The sequence below is a fragment of the Belonocnema kinseyi genome, chromosome 2, assembly GCF_010883055.1.
Source record: "Belonocnema kinseyi isolate 2016_QV_RU_SX_M_011 chromosome 2, B_treatae_v1, whole genome shotgun sequence".
NCBI classification, from domain to species: domain Eukaryota; kingdom Metazoa; phylum Arthropoda; class Insecta; order Hymenoptera; family Cynipidae; genus Belonocnema; species Belonocnema kinseyi.
Window position 1 is genome coordinate 85622865 of NC_046658.1, and position 17858 is coordinate 85640722.

General features: G+C 30.7%; 3 protein-coding genes across 3 annotated transcripts; all 3 read right to left on the reverse strand.

Moving 5' to 3' along the window:
- Nucleotides 1-2290: 2290 nt before the first annotated feature.
- LOC117182826 (zinc finger protein 718-like) lies at nucleotides 2291-3607 on the reverse strand. The gene is made up of 3 exons (XM_033375934.1): nucleotides 3589-3607; nucleotides 3309-3476; nucleotides 2291-3231 (listed from the first exon to the last, which is right to left on the reverse strand). The coding sequence occupies exons 1-3, from the start codon at nucleotides 3605-3607 to the stop codon at nucleotides 2711-2713; spliced, it is 708 nt and encodes a 235-aa protein (XP_033231825.1). The 3' UTR covers nucleotides 2291-2710.
- A 1708-nt stretch (nucleotides 3608-5315) lies between these two features.
- LOC117182827 (zinc finger protein 354A-like) lies at nucleotides 5316-12039 on the reverse strand. Its single transcript, XM_033375935.1, has 6 exons — nucleotides 12030-12039; nucleotides 10740-10946; nucleotides 10178-10657; nucleotides 10011-10099; nucleotides 6101-6268; nucleotides 5316-6024 (listed from the first exon to the last, which is right to left on the reverse strand). The coding sequence occupies exons 1-5, from the start codon at nucleotides 12037-12039 to the stop codon at nucleotides 6158-6160; spliced, it is 897 nt and encodes a 298-aa protein (XP_033231826.1). The 3' UTR covers nucleotides 5316-6024; nucleotides 6101-6157.
- Nucleotides 12040-15443: 3404 nt separating this feature from the next.
- Nucleotides 15444-16905, reverse strand: LOC117168021 (zinc finger protein 502-like). The gene is made up of 2 exons (XM_033353339.1): nucleotides 16749-16905; nucleotides 15444-16671 (listed from the first exon to the last, which is right to left on the reverse strand). Exon 2 carries the CDS (start codon nucleotides 16568-16570, stop codon nucleotides 16058-16060), a length of 513 nt encoding a protein of 170 aa, XP_033209230.1. The 5' UTR covers nucleotides 16571-16671; nucleotides 16749-16905; the 3' UTR covers nucleotides 15444-16057.
- Nucleotides 16906-17858: the final 953 nt, after the last annotated feature.

Below are 17858 nucleotides of genomic sequence, written 5' to 3' on the forward strand. Positions count from 1 at the left end.
TGGTATATTCACGATCTTGATGGATAGAGCCGTAAGCCACAAAAATGGCAATTTTTAAAATAATACGTAATTATTTTTTGTGACTCATTTCATTAACGGGTGTTACACGCAAGGAACAGAAAATTTTTAATACTGTACATGGATAATATTTATTTATACAGAAGTTTCCATATTTGATTTACCATGATATTAATTACCAGCGAAAATATTTAAAAAATAAGAAGCCACAGGCTCTGTTTCTACTCTCACTTGACGGTGTCATGTAGCTTACGTTGTATATTTTTTCCAAAGTCTAATACGGTGTATTTTTGCATGTTATACTGAAGAAGTCAAAATCTGTGATCATTATGCCTTCTTTTGGATGTTTATAAGTGACAAGAATAATGTGGCTTAACACGTAACTTTTTCGATTCACTCTGTAGCCACAATAATCGTAAATAAATGGAGGTTTGACTGCTGCATGTTGCACATTTTTATGCCTATTTAAATTACTTAAACAAGCGTAACTTCGAGCACATTTGTTGCAATTTGCATTAGTACTGACTTTTTTGAGTTTGTATTGTGATGCATGCGGCGTATACGGGCATTCATGTCAGTTTTTCGTAAAAAAAAGCTTAGGGCAAAATTTACATAAGAACTGGGGCTTAACGTTACGCCTGTATCTTAGGTGCTCATTTAAAGTTCTTTTCCTTTTATAGCTGCGGGCACACTTTTCGCAAAATGTCATCTTTTTTTATGTATATTAAAAAGTTATGATTCATTTGATTCATTCTCTTTATTGGCTGTGATTGACCCTGGATCTGAAAATTGAACAGAATGTAATAGGCAATTTATTTCTTAAATTTTCATTTAAAAACCATTAAGGATCATACCTTGGATAAATTCTTCCTTGATATTCAAAGTTTCATCAGCGTCGTATTCAATTAAAATCTTGGTTGTAGAATTTTTGTCAGAAGAAATCTGAGTAGTTTTATGAGGACGTTGGCCGCGAGCCTGTCTTCCTGATGATTTCTTTGATTTACTCTTGGCCTCTAGACCTGGAAAATTAAAAAATGTTAGATACAAGTAGCAAATTTACGATGATTTGAATCCTTATCTTGCAGCAACTATAGATTTAATTAATTCCCATACACAATCACATTACACTACCCAATGGCTTTGAGGAAATATTTTTTATGTAGGTTTAAATCCTTCGTTTTCTATTTCTAAAGGAGCTTTAGGTTAAAATAATAAAAAATTTATAAAAAATGATTTAAAGGTAGACTGAATAATTTAAGAGGATCATGTAATAATAAAATAATATTATTCCTATACCTGAATGATTCGAATTTTTATTCAACTGCAAAGTGAGGCTATCTAATGGAGTTCTGTCTTGGACCACTTCTTTAATCGCTCCTCCTGTAAAATGAAGCTACCGCGCGTTAGGTCTCTTTTTTCGTGGACGGTCACATATCATGTTAAAGAAAGTATCTAAATCTTAGACAAATGATCATTTATTCTCAAGGAATAGAAAATATATAATATTATAGTAGATAATATAATTTTTTTTCGTAAATAGAAAATCATACATATCAAATAATAAGAAGAAAATATTTCTCATCAAACTTTTTCCTTTAAAATCAATCACTGGAAGATAGTAATAAATATTTTACGTTTTTATATTACATGACGTATAAAAGCTTGAAATAGGCTAAAAGGTAAAAAAAATCCTGCATGGCATAATAACTAACCATGATCGATAAGATATAATGCTGTCAACGAATCATGAATAATTAAACTGTAATATGAATAAAGTAATTAAATAATGTAAAATATTGATAACTATCAATTAATAAAAATCGTATGAATCGGCATGAAAAAGCATGAAAAAGCAGTTTTTCTATAATGTTAAGAATCAAAAGATTATAAATGATATCATTTAAAAAAAAACGTGATTTTTTATGAAAAATGTTAAAATTTTTAACGACAAAAAAAACATTAATCTTAACCATGTTTTTTGCTCTACTGTTTCCAATTTTTAAAATATAAATATTTGTTTTAAAAACGTTTTCTTGAAAAAAAAATTGTTCTAACAATTTAAGCCATAGAAAAACTCACTTTCAAAATTGGAAACAGTAGAGTTGTAGAGAATGTTATTACCGAAAAAATAACTTGTCATTTATTAAAGTGCAATCATTTTACAAAAATTGGTAAGAAGTGACGGTCCCAAGAAATTCATTTTGAAAAAACATGGTTCAAATTAATGTTTTTTTTTTGTTGTGAATTTTAACATGTTTCATAAAAAATAATGCCTTGTTTGAAATTACATCAGTTCTAAAATTTTCATTCTTAAAATCATATAAAAACTATTTTTACCAGATATCTGACTTTTGGCACGGCAACTGCCTTAATATGTTCCTTCTGTTGATTGACACACCCATTGATTATTTATTAGAACTGAAAATTAAATTTATTCATATTTTATCAAATATTCCAATAATAACGCATATCAGAAAAAAGTTTAAAGTACTTTTTTTATAACTTTTTGAAAGAAATAACATTGCCTTATGAGCCATCAACCTTCAACAACCGAAAAAAAATCGAGTATTATATAGTAATTTTGAAGGAAGTAATTTAAGATATGCAATTAATTATAATGTAATGCACAAATAAACTTTTTCAATTAGTATGAAAGTTTCTCGTGAGGATTGAAGTTTTGCGCGCATAACACTTATGACTTATTTAAATGTTTTAAAATAATATGACTTGACAAGTTAGATTTGCGTTTACTTTTGTACTCGCAAACATCGCAGCTGAATTGTGGTTTGACTGCTGCGTGTTCTAAACGTTTATGTCGATTTAAGGAACCTGAGAATCTGTAACTTTGAGAACATTTGTCGCATTTATGCATTAATATCGACGTCGTTGGTCTTTTCTTGCGATGCACGCGATCTACATGTACATTCATGTCACTTTTCCATTTGAATAGTTTGCCGCAAAATTCACATCTGAACTGAGGACTGACGCCGCATTCGAATTTTTGATGAGCAGTCAAAGTTCCTTTCCGGGCATAGCTTCGCGCACACTTGTTGCATGTATATTTCTTATTTGGTTTCGATTCCTGACTTTTCTGCTTCTTTAGGGTCTTCGGTTTGCGCGTAACCTCCAAAAAATTATCGGCTCTTATATAAAAGGTACAAAATTTCGACTCATTTGCTTGATTCCCTTTTTGGCAAATGATTGTCGTTGGATCTGAAAATTTAACAAAATTAAGTATATGATTATTTTTTATAGTTCTAATTGAGGCATTTTAATTTTAATAGTCATACCTTGGATGACTTCTTCTTTGATTTCCAAAGTTTCATCACTGTCATATTCAATTAAAGTCTTGGCACCAGACTTATTGCCAGAAAAAAGATAAGTAGTTGTACAAGAATTTGACCCAACATCCTGTCTTTCTGTTGATCTCTTCGACTTACACTTGAACTTACGTTGATCTAGAACGTTACAACATGAAAGTTACAAACAGCAACTGTTGATGATTTGAATCCTTGTCTTGCAGCACATATGATTTTAATTTATAACCCATATTTAATCACATTATACTACCTTGTGGCTTGGAAGACATATTTTATATAATTAAAGCTTTCGTTTCGTATTTCTAAAAGAGATTCGAATGTTCAGAAAAGATAATATAGGAAAAACAAAAAGGAAAGATCATGCAATAAACCCATTAGTTTGTTAGTAATTAACTTCAAAAAATAATTTAGTATGGTAGAGTGGTGCATGGTGCCGGGTTTTGAATGAAATGTCCTGCAAATTATAATTTAAATGTGATTTTGATGTGTGTATTTTTTGGTGAGATGCTTCAATTATCCGGTTACATATGTCATTGCACGAAACCCTTTTTTAACTACGTTATTATTTGATATTTAATTAATTCGTTGATCTTGGATTTCGGTCAACGTACCCCATACCATGGGGCAATGGTGTCCCTCTCAATACTGCTGGCTTATTTAAATAATATGAGCATTGTAGAATAAAAAGTGTACAATATAATAATCCTTAAGAGTATAATGTAATGAAGAACAATTACTCGAGACATGATTAACACTAAATAAATGTTTTCTTACCAATCAAAGTAAAGTGCGTCGCAGAACCTCGTTATAACCTCTTACTCCTTGAAAATTCTAGTCAGCGTGTAAATATCTGCAATTGCCTTTAACAGTTTTCTTGCTCACCGAAAGAGTCCAAAGACATAAATCAAAACAGGCATTGATCAATAATATTAGAAATCATATTGATTGAGTTATTGTTCAACACATGTAATTAGGACCACCCTATTAAATAAAGAGAATTGCTTGAAGTGTGCTTAAAATGAGTAATTATAATTAGCAGCTTCTTAAGAATAAGTTTTAATATTTGCAGATTATACGCTCAAAATTTGTGCCAGTTTCTATCAAAAGAGAATCCTTTCAAGTATATTTTAATAGAAAATTTTAAATGGGAATGAAAATACATTTATAATCTATATAACTACAATTTTTTATATATGTAGCTTATTATGACGAATTTTAAATGATTATCTGTTTCAAAGAAATAAAACGTGAACATGATCCTTTCGGTTTTTAATAAATATAAACTCAGTTCAATTTATGATACTAGAAGTTCAAAGAAATACTTCACCTATTAGAATTTAAAATTTCGCATGCTTCAAATATTTCAAAATAAGCTATAAGTACTTAATTTCTGCCAAAGACTTAATCACATGTTATCTTCAAAACTTTTGTTTCGTAATGATCATTCTGACACGTATTTTAAAGAAAAATTTCATCACAAAATTATTTTTTCAAACAAACAAGCCATTTTATGCAAAAAACTAATATTAAAATCAACAAACGCGGGCATTTTTTGTAAATGACACCATGCCCCACACTGACAACATACCCCACGCTCCCCTATTGAGATTTTAAAAATGTACAAAAGAATTACAACAGTGAAAATTAAATTGATTTATGTTACGTTCTGCAAGGAACGGGAACACTCTCTCCTTTGGTGGTTCGAAAACTTTCTTATTTGAAAGCGGATTTTGGAAGTTTCAACTGCTAAGGTTCCTGGGTGATTCGTTTTTCAACCTATAAGATTAATCCTGGACATAAAATACCGAGAAATTATAAAGCTATATGTCCCCATACGTAACTCCATAATGACAAATTGGGCCTTTTCCTTCGGAAAATTAAATATTAAGTTAAAAGAAAGTATCTTAACTTTATGAAAATGATTATTTTATTGACTCAGAATTGAATACATTCGTCAATGCATACATTTATAGAATAGCAAATGCAATAGCTTTATATAGTAAATAATAAATCTTACATAATAAATAACGTGATTACTCGTGTATTTAACCTAACATTCAAGCAGCCAGTTCAAAATGTTATTTCGAATACATATGGTGCAAAATAATGAGTTACTTTAACCAATATTAGAAACTTCCTAAAATGTAATGTTTCGGTGTACGTTATTAATAATTTAGATGGCATGAAGTAATGTGTTTTACCAAGATCCATTTTTGTTCCGATTTATATCCGCAATGATCGCAAGTAAATTGTGGTTTGGCTCCATTATGTATAAAAAGTTTGTGTCGAGTTAAACCTCTTGGCCAACTGTAACTTCGCCAACACTGATCGCATTTATACCGCAATTCCGATTTTTTTGATTTTGTTTTCTGATGTACGCGATCTATATGTACGTTCATGCAATTTTTCCGCTTAAATGGTTTGCCGCAGAATTTACATGAGAACTGAGGACTGACGCCGCATTCAAATTTTTGATGATAATTCAAAGTTCCTTTCCGGGAATAGCTTCGCGCACACTTGTTGCACGTGTATTTCATTTTCGGTTTTGATTCCTGAATTGCCTGCTTCTTCCGCGTCTGCAGTTTGGGCCTAACCTTTAAAATCTCATTTTTTCTTACAATATCTTTAGTATAAAATTTTGACTCGTATGATCTATTCCATTTCTGGACTCTCATTATCTCTGGAACTAAAAGTGTAACAAAATTAAATATGCGATGGCTTTTTTATAGCATTAATAGAGATATTTAAATTATAAGTCACACCTTGGATGATTTCTTCCTTGATATCCAAAGATTCGTCATTGTCGTATACAATTCTAGTTAAAGTATTGGCATCAGAATTATCTTCAAAATAAATTCCAGTAAAAGAATACGGTCCACCATATAACCTTTCTGCTGATTTCTTTGATTTTTTCTTGGAATTATGTTGATCTAGAAAATTACAAAGTAAAGCTTACAAAAAGCAATTTTATAAATATAACTCTTTGGTTTCATAGAAAAAAGATCATGCATTACATCTGGACTTAATTGAAAGTAATAGGAACCACCACAGACCATATTCTATTTGGACAGAATTTACATGATATAAGAATGTAGTATTGAGATTAAAAGAATGTAATTAATTTATTAATAAACGTTTTCCATCAGCCATAAATCCTATTTGCATTCGGAAGAACTGCATCGAGCTCGAAGAATCAACATTGTTATTTGCATGTTATAATTTGATATAATATTAAAATATTTTACGCACTTAAAATTTTGTTATTTTCTTTAAAGGCGGACCCCCATACTATTTACATAAATGAGAAGATCAACGATAAAAAAAGGATGACAGGATATTCAGTTATAGGAAAATATAGAAATCTTGGAAAAATTATTGTTTTTCTCGTAATAGAAACCATTCAGCTATGTACAACTTTATGGTAGGTAACGTAATGATTTTTTATCGTAAATAAACAATCATGAAGCTCAAATAAGTAATTACTTGCTTCTATATAGTAAATAAATGATGTATTATATTGTCCATCCAGATGCATAGAGCCATAAGTCATACCAATTAATTTTTACAGGAGAGGGTCAATAATTCAAGAAAATATGAAGCTTCTATCATGCCACTTAGGCGAAAGAAACAAAAAATCTTTATTACTAAGCAACAATAATTTCCATTTATGCAGGAGTGTCCATATTTCATATACCATGTGACATTAATTGATAGCAAAAAGATTTTTAAAATAGTGAGGATCAGGCTCTGCTTATAATATCACTTGACGGGGTTATGTGACTGATGTTTTATATTATTCTTTAATAATAAATTGAATGGGTTCACGATGATGCATCATAACAAAAAGGCAGTGTTTCGGGTTTCAATCATATGCAAAACTACTGTAATGTTCATAGTTTTGCATACATGGAAACCCGAAACACCTCCTTTTTATTATATTTTTTTATGTGGGATACGTTCTATTTCTGTTTATAGTTAGCTAGGTGGGACTGTGGATCTTACCCCTCAAGTATATCAAACCTTAATTAAGTAATACGTCATACTTTATTTAAAATATTACACAGGCCCACAAAAAGAAAAAGGTATCCTGAGCAGATCACCAGACCATTGTATTCTTATTTATTTTTCCTCGCTGAATCCGAATCCGAAGTCAGATTTGGGAGTTTCCCAGTTACTTTTCGAGAAAAATACAAAAAACATTTTTTTTATGGTTTATAATAAAAAAATTGTTAAGAAAATAAAATATCCCGTACCCCCTAATCTGACTTCGGATTCGCATTCAGAGACGAAAAATACATAAGAATACACCTGTCTGGTAAAATGTACGTGATACTTTAATTTCTTAACCAATTTTTTATTTGAAACCATAAAAAACCATTTTTTTTGCATTTTTCTTGAAAAATAACTGAGAAACCCCCGAATCTGACTTCTGAGTCGGATTCAGCGACGAAAAATACATAAGAATAGACCTGTCTGGTGATCTTTTCAGGATACTTTTTTCTTTTTGTGGGCCTGTGTTACCGATAATCGACGCATGTAGATATATCATACTGCTATTTTATTAGTTGATACTCCTATTTTATTAGTGGGTACAACAATTCCATTAGATGTCGTGACTATTCCGTTAGTATCAGCAACTAAGTAAATGGTTGTCCCAACTAATAAAATAGCACTATCATATCTTACAAACTGAATAGTCGGCCAAAATAACCATTTTTTCAGTGAGACACGATAGTCACAAATAAATTGTAGTTTAAATTCTGAGTGGTCGAAAAGCGTATCCCGATTTAAAATTTTGAGCAAACTGTAGCTTCGAGAAGATTTATCACAATTATGAATCAATACACAGTAAAAAAAGATCAATTCTGTTGCAGAGCATTTTGCTCCAGCGATTATTTGGCTCTCAAGATCATAATGATTTTCCATTCGAATCAATTTGATCTACTTTTTTGGTTCATTTGTCAAACTAAACAAAATGACCACCAACTATTGGCGCTGGTGTCATAACGACATAACCTAAAAATGGTATCTAACCGCACGCAAGTGACAACTACACTTAACAGGTGATATCTTCTAATATCATATTTCGTTAGTTTTTCAACTTTTCAAGTACACTGCACGATCAGAAACCATAAAAAGCTTGAATATGAGCTGAAGCATTGTAAGAACGTCAGCCATCTTGGCTTGACTTCTTACATGATCCCAAATCAGATCATAATAATCTCAAAATTCGATCATTCTCTGCGGCCGATCAAAATGCTCTTCAATTCGGTATCATTTGTGTTGCATATTAAAATGATATTGATTTCGGTATCATTCTGAAAACTTTTTTTTACTGTGTACCGACTTCTTGGATTTCTTGTTTGATATGAGAGAGTCACGCGGCAGCTTAAATAAAAGCCAAGGAAATAATACTTTATTTTAAAGCGACTGTCCGATATATTGAGTCAAAAAGGTACATGACTGAGTGTTTGAAGACAAAATGAATTCAGCTGAATAAATCTGAATTGAGCATTGAACAAAAGGAAACCGTATACTAAAAGAAAAGATTAGTTGGGACAACAAATAATATTGTCAGGAAAATGAATGTAGTTAGTAAATAATGGTACTGCTATTTATTTAGTTTTGAGAACTATTTTGGTTATTTGGGGCACGGTTATTTGTTTTTACTATCTAATTAGCTAGACTAACTACTTCAGTTGATCAAACCCACTATCTGTAGGTAGTTGAACTTACTAATACAGTTATTCAAGCCTATGCTAGGACTGTTTTCTTGTTGTTAAAGGGGCTAATTAAAATAGCTGTCACTACAATTGAAATCGAAATTAAAAAGATCCCAGTGGGCACGCGGGCATTTTTGTTAGGACGTCTTAGAGACGCTGATGCCACTTCAGCTGATAAGATGTTCCAAAAAATTATATCCCTATAAGCTAAATGGGATCTTTCTAATTGCAGATGCCTGTAGGTTCTGATTTCCTGTGAAACTTAAAACTCGTTAAATTTTATAATTTCTTATATGTTCCTTCGAAACAGCGAGTTATGTCGGCCACGTCTAAATGGTCTCCCTCATTTTACTGTAGGTATGTTGGTACCTTTGTTGCATTCTCAGTCGTACCAACAAAGATAAAAAGTAAAATAGTTACGCCACCTACTTTTATTTTTCAGAAAAATCAAATAGTGGTACAATTGGCTTAAGTATTAGTAACTCTAACTACTAAAACATTACTAAATTATTAATAAAAAGGTAGCAGTCCCAACTATTCATTATCCTCAGTCTAAAAATTCTAAAAGTGTGAAATGATAAAAAGCTATGAACGAAGGGTTTTCCGCGTGCTTTCCCGACGGCTCGTCACGACGGAACTGACGGGGCGTTAGGCCCTTGGGTCCTTAGTCAGAAGTGTTTCCTTGAAGTATAGCAAATAACGCTGAATCTCCAATATTTCTCTTCTGGTGCATGCGACGCACATGTTCATTCATGTCAGATTTCCGTTTAAATAGTTTAGCGCAAAAATTACATATAACCCTGGGCTTCACGTCGCAACTGTATTTTAGGTGTTCAATCAAAGTTTTTTTTGTTTTATAGGTGCGGGTACACTTATCGCACGTGTACTTCTTTTTGTTTTCTGATTCCTGATTTTCCTGCTTTTGTAGAGTCTGAAGTATGGGCTCTACCTCCAAAATATCATCTTCTTTTATATATACGGTACAAAATGTTGACTCATTGGATTTATTTTGTTTATTCACCGTAATTGCCACTGGATCTGAAAATTTAAAGAAATTTAACATTCAATTGCTTTTTTAAACTTCCATGAAGGATACTTCATATAAAATAGATATACCTTCGATGAGCTCTTCCTTGATTTCTAAAGTATCGTCAAGGTCGTATTTAATTAAAGTCTTGGCACCAGAGCTATTGCCCGGAGAAATGTGAGCAGTTGTACTCTCCTGTATGACTGCTGCATGTTTTAAATATTTACGTCGACTTAAATCTCTCAACAAACTGTAACTTTGAAAACATTTGTGGCGATACATGATACTTTTCAACGGAAATCGTTTGCCGCAGAATTTACATCTGAACCGTGGCCTGACGCCACACTCAAATTTCTGATGAAGATGCAAATTCCTTTTCCAATTATAGCTGCGGGCACACTTTTTACATTTGTATTTCTTTTCCGGTTCCTGTTCTGATTTCTGAATATTATTCTTCTCATGGGTCAGAAGTTTGCTGTTATCAGTAGAATTATCAGTTTCTTTTATACCTGCGTTACACAATTTTGCCTCATATTCTCTAAAATATTCTTGACCTGCAATCGCTTCAACTAAAAATTTAATAAAATGTATTTCGGAACTTTCTATTTTATAGTTTTATTTAAAATATTTTAATTATAAATATGGTCATACCTTCAATATTTTCTTCCTTGATATGCAAAGTTTCGTCAATACTATATTTAATTTCAGTAAAATCAGCAAAATTCGTTTCATTATTTTTAAATGGTAGATTTTGGAGTTCCTTGTGGTGTCCTAAAATTGTTCTAAAAGTGTTTTTCTCTTCTTGATATTCCCCGGATGGCACTATTATTGATTCGTCCCAATCGCTCTTTGATTTATCTAGAAAATCACAAAAATTCGAATTAAAATTTTCCATTCATTGAATAATTTTATTGGTCATTGTCCTATAATTCCAAGCCTTTTCAGTTTCTCCAACTATAGATAACATTACTATAGCTTCATGTGAACCTTCATTCAATATTTTAGTACATTTCATTTTCTCTTTTAAGTTTATTTTAACGTTTCATACACGTTGATATAGGGGCTATTTCACTTACAAAAGAATTCTGCTCTACATTTTGTACCGATTTAAAAATAAAAGACTAATCACAACGGAGAAATGGGAATTTATTTACAGTGAAACATATACATACTAATTATATTTAATGATGACACAAACAATTTTTAACATAAATTATTTTCAACAAATATTAGAAAATTCCTAATATTTAATGTTTTGAGTCCGTTATTATTACTTCAGATTGTGTGAAGTAATGTGTAGTGACACGCAACTTTTCCGATTCGTTTTGTGGCCGCAATAGTCGCAAATAAATTCTGGTTTAAATTCTGAGTGGACTGAACATTTGTGCTGATTTAAAGAACTTAACGAAGCATAACTTCGTGAAAATTTGTTACAATTATGCCTTGTTTTCGATGTCTTTGAGTGACAAGTAGTAATGTGTTTTGGCACGTGACTTTTCCGATTCGCTCTTTAGCCATATTACTTTCGAATAAATTTTGGTTTGACTGATGAATCTTTTGAAATTTTATATTCATCTGAAGAATATAATGCTTCTTTTCCTGTCCTGATGCTTAAATTTCCTGAAAAATGTTATCATCGTTTATATATACGGTACAAAATGTTGACTTCCTTGATTTATTTTCTTTCTGGAGTGCAATTATCCCTGGATCTAAAAATTTAATAACAATTTAATATGCGATTGTTTTCTATAGCTTCATTTAGTATATTCTTATTCAAATAGTCATACTTTAAATGATTCCTTCCTTTATAGTTAAACCACCAGGATGTGGCCCACCATACTGTTTTTCTGTTGATTTCTTCGATTGACTCTTTGCCTGTAGACCTAGAAAATTAAAACATGTTAGTTACTAACAGCGTGATCCGATGATTTGATTCCTTACCTTGCAGCATATACAGATTTAATTAATGCCTCATACACAATCACATTACAGTACTCAATGGCTTTGATAACATATTTTGTAGGTAATTTTAAATCTTTTGTTTTATATTCCAAAAGAAGATTCGAATAAAAAAAATAAATAAAAGGTAGGATGAATATAAAGAGTAGATTGTGCAGTAAACCTTTACTTAAATGATAACAGTAGTTACCTACGGTAAACTATACTCACATGGACAGAATTTTCATGTCTAAAAATGTAATATTAAGATTGGGAGAATGTCATAAATATATCAGTATAAAATTTTCCATCTGTTGTAAGACCTAATTTCACATTTTATATCCAAAAATTTATCGTTTGCTCGAAACTAGTTGAAATCTTAAGAAACTTCTTGACCAGAAAAAACAAAATATTCAATTTTCATTGGGTAACGTTATAAAATTTTTTAAAAACGCATTAATATGTCTGTTATTTTGATTTCAGGTGAATTCCTTCTCTATTTAGATCATTAAGAAGATGGAAAATTACACGGGTATCATGCTGTAAACAAATAAAATAATTATATGAAATTAAAAAAACAAATGGTTATTTTATTGTCTCCGAACAGAATCCACACGTTAGTGTATAATATTATAGCAGTAAATACAATAATTTTCCATACAGGTCAAATAACTTATTACTCGCTTTTGCATAGTATAGATAGAAGGTATTTTACATAGAAGTTAACTAACCTTACTTATTTGTGATATACATGAAAACAAATTTGTCAGAAAAGATAAACATTAAAGTTATTTATATCGTCATCCACGGAGAGTCAATTTACTCTTCCGGAAATTTTAAAAGTAAAGTTGAGTAGAATGAACCGATTATCACAATTAGTAATTTAAGGTATACAAACACTTACAGTGATACAGAACAAATAATTCTCTTAGTTTGTTACTGAATTGCTTGAGATAAATTAAAATAATGAGTTTTTTGAACTAATATTATAAATCTCCAGATGTTTAATGTTTCGTGTTCATTACTATCATTACATATGGCAAGAAGTAATTTTTTTTGCAAAGTTATGTTTCTGATTCGTTTTGTGGCCAGAATAGTTGAAAATAAATTGTGGTATGCCTGTTGCATGTTACAAACGTATCTGTTGATATTAAAGGATATAACCAAGTGTTACTTAATAATTTATTAATAGTTTAAGATTTTAATATTTTATTTGTTTACTTGGTCTAAATCAATATTATTAAAATATTGATTAATCTTAAGAGTGTGTCCGTCAGATTGCCGGTCTGATGCAATCTGAAGGACCTAGGCTCATTCCCTGTGGACTTTCCCGATGAACATTTTTTTCATCGAACCAACTTTACTTACTTTTTGTAATTGATCCCAAATCTGCGTATAGAAATAGGAAATATAACATAATACAAATGTAAAGCATTTTGGCCGTAAAGAGAAAAAATTATTATTTATCATAGAATGATGTGAAAAATATTAATATAAACAACATTGCCGATAACGAGTATGACACCACCTGTTCATCGATAACTGTTTAATATTTTTTAATGATAATTGTATGAGAGCTAACATCTGATCTATTAACAAGTTTAAAGGATATCCGAGTTATCTATGAAAGGAGCCAGGATGAAGTAATTTCGTAAATTATTTAAAAATATATGACAAAAGTGATAAAAAATGTAATGTTTCCTCCAAATTTAAATGAAATCTAATCTAGTAAATATTTTTCAATGTCCCTATCGTCAGCGTCAAAATTGGCGCTATAGAAAAGTTTCACTGTATATGAAAAAAGTGAGAAAGGGAGGTGTAGGAGGAGACACAAAGTGGGGTTAGAAATTAGCTATTATTGATTTTTTTTATTCTACTTGACCATCATCAGCCATTTATTCTTCAATATACAAAAAGTCGGAACTATAGAAATTTATGGCGTGACATAATGTGTTTCAACAAAGCTGCTTTCTCATTTGCTTTATTTTCGCAAAAATCGCAAATCAATTTTTGTTTAATCGTTGCGTGGTGTAAATGTTTGTGCTGATTGAAAGCACTTAACGATGCGTAACTTCGCGCACATTTGTTGCAAAAAAACTTTTCTTTTGATGTCTGTAAGTGGTGTGAGATCATGTGTTTTACTAAGCTACCTTTCATATTTAATTTATATTTACAAAAATTGCAAATAAATTGTGGTTTCTCTGCTGCGTGCTTTGAACGATTGTGTAGACCTAAAGCTTTACGCAAGTATAACTTCGGAAACATTTGTAGCATTGATGGATTGTTTCCGATTGTTTACTCTTTGTTGGACGGGAACTACATACGTATTCAAGTGTTGCTTATGTTTGTCGCAGAATTTACAATTGAACTGAGGCTTGACGCCGCATTCAAATTTTTGGTGACTTTTCAAGGCTCTATTTTGGGTATAGCTTCGTTCACACTTTTTGTATGTGTACTTCATTTTCTGTTCTGATTTCTGAAATTTATGCTTCCTTAGGTTCCGCGGTTTGCACTTGAGAGCCAAAATCTCATTCTTTCTGATATCCACGGTTCCAAATTATGAATCATATTTTGTATTCTGAATCTGGACTGTAATTGTCTCTCGACCTGAAAATTTTGCAGGATATGACACAGGATAGCTTTTTTACAGTTTCATTTGGAGTATTTTATTTATAGTATCGTGGCATCAGACTTATTGTCAGAAGAAATGTTCATACAAGAAAATGATCATCCATCCTGTGTTTCTATTGATTTCGTTGACTCACTTTTGATATGTATATCGAAAAAATTACAATGTGAATGTTACAAATAGAAATTTTCGATGATATTAATCCTTATATTGCAGCAGAAAATATTCAAGTTAGGCAGAATATATATAATAAAATAATGTAATAATGAGACTTAAAAATGGTCACAAATAGCAAAAATTAAAGTAAGATATTATGTTAAAAGAAAGTATAAATCTGAGAAACATGTATTTAATTGTCTTACAATGGAACAAATTCGTCAATATATAATACTGTAGTATAGAAAATTTCAAATTACTTTGTAGTAAATAATAAATCATACAATGAAATAGCGTATTACTCGCTCCTTTAAAGTTCCTAAATAAAGTAAATATTATATATACAATGATAGATGCATTATAACTTTACTTTTTTGTAACATACACAAACAAAATTTTCACCCTAAATGTTGAACAGTCATAATCCACTTTCTTCAATATCATTATTAAGTACTTAAAACTTGCTTGCAAATCGAAAAGAAAATGGTCAACAATCTACAGCTTTTTATATACATATTTCTGATAATAAACAAAACGAATAATAACAAATAAAGTGATTTTTACTAGAATTAATTTAAGTTCTACATCCATTTGATGCAATGAAGGAAAAAGTGTTGACGAAATTGTTAAATAAAATTATATCGCAAGGACAAAGTAACTGATAAAGAAGAATGTTGCCCTGAAAAATGTTGCATTTTTTCCGACTTTCAATATTTGTAGATAACAATCATGAATTTGTAACATTTCTAACATAGAATTTTTAATAGACGGAATAAAAAATTCAAATAAAAAAAAGGTTATACTTATTATTCCTGACAACCTGGCAAATTCACATACTTGTCCGGAATTTCAGAAAGTGAAGTAGTAAGTAGTGAATTTAAAAAAATGTAATTCAAGGTATCCTTGATCTATTACATAAAAGAATTATCTCTCCTAAAATGACAAATTTTCCAGAGATTAAAGTTTCGTATGCGTAAGAAATATTACTAACTATGATGATTTGAAGAAATATGTCTTTGCTCCGCAAGTTACGTTTTACTATCACAAAGTTTTGTTATCAAAAACGTCGAAACTAAATGTTGCTTTAATTTCTGCATATTCTAAACGTTAATGTTCATATAAACTTTGCATTTATGGCTAGATTGTAATAAATAGTTTTGTAGCTAGGCTGGCGTGAAGTCATGTGTCTTAAAAAATGACATTTTGCATTGAATTTATAGCCGTGAAAATCGGAAACACATTGTGGTTAAACAATTGCGTGGTGTACACGTTTGTGTCGATTTAAACCTCTTAAACAAGTGTAACTTCGCAAACATTGGTCGCATCCATGTCTGGTTCTCGATATCTGTGAGTGGACTGTAGTCATATGTTTCGCCAAGTTAGATTTCTGATCCGATTTATATCCGCAGCAATCGCAAATGAATTGTGGTTTGACTGCTGCATGTACTAAACGTTTGTGTCTAGATAAATGAGTTCTCCAAATGTAACTTCGAGGACATATGTCGCATTTATGCATTAATAATACCGACTTCGTTGAGCTTGTATTCTGATGCACCTGATCTATATGTTCATTCATGTGACTATTCCGTTTAAATAGATGGCCGCAGAATTTACAAGTGAACTGTGGCATGACGCCACATTCATATTTTTCATGATAGTTCAGATAAGATTTATTTTTATAGATTCGAGTACACTTTTTGCATTTGTACTTTATTTCCGGGTTTGGTTCCGAAATTTCCTGATTTTTAAGGGCCAGCATTTTGCACTTCACCGCCAAAACATCATCTTTTTTTATATTTACGAAACAAAATTTTGACTTATTTTTTTTATCCGGTTTCTGGACTGTGATTGTCTCTTGATCTGAAAATGTAAGAAAATGTTATATGCAGTTGTTTTTTTATATTTTTTATAAGGTATTTTAATTGCAAAAGCTGTACCTTCAATGATTTCTTCCTTGATTACCAAAGTATCGTCAAAGTCGTATTGAATTAAAGTGTTCGCAACAGAATTATTGCCTGAAGAAATATCAGTAGTTGCACAAGAATATGGCCGACCATCCACTCTTCTAGTTGATTTCTTTGATTCAGATTTTATATGTATATCTATAAAATTATAACGTGAATGTCACATATATATGTAGGAAATGTTAGATCACGCATACACTCACATAACACTGCACAATGGCTTTGAAAACACATTTATAAATTTAAATCTTTCATTTCCTATTTCTAAAGCAGATTCGAATTTCCAAAAAAAATAGGTAAAACAAACACAAAAAGAGGATCATGCACATTGATCATGCGCAATCACATACGAAAATCATGATTTAGCTAAATTAACAGTACTTACCCAGAGCAGGCCATATCCTATTTGACGATAATTTTTTATAAAAGAATGCAATAGTGAAAACAAAAAATTGTTATGAATATACCAATTTGAAATTTACTATCTACTATAAATAATTATTTATTATTTTATAAGCAGAAACTTCTTCCTTCCTCATGACTAGCTGCATTCCAAAGAACTTTCTCAACCTGGAGAATAAAATTTGTAATTTAAATTTTATAATTTTATATTCTATTTAAACAAACGTCACCTTCTTAAATTCCGGTTTTTTTATGTCTCTAAGTGAACCTCCGCAGTATTTACATGATTAAGAAGATCGACAATTACAAGAGGATCATACAGCAAAAATTAACTTAAGATAAGTTAAAAGCAAGTACCTATATCTAAGAAAAGTTAATATTTTATTGTCTTAGAATATAATACATTCGTCAATCTTTCAAGTTCATAAATAAAGCATTACATACAGATGTTAATTAAATTTACTTATTTGTGAAACACGCTCAAACCAAATTTTCTTCAGAAAAGCTAAACAGCCATAACCCACCTTTTTTAATATCATTATTGAATACATAGCAATTAGTTCTAATGAACGGAAGTGACTATTTTCTTTCTTGAACATGGCAAGATAATCTTAAAATTGTTACTCTCAAAATAATGCAGATTTACCTATAATTTATTTAATAAATGGTGGGGGGGGGGGG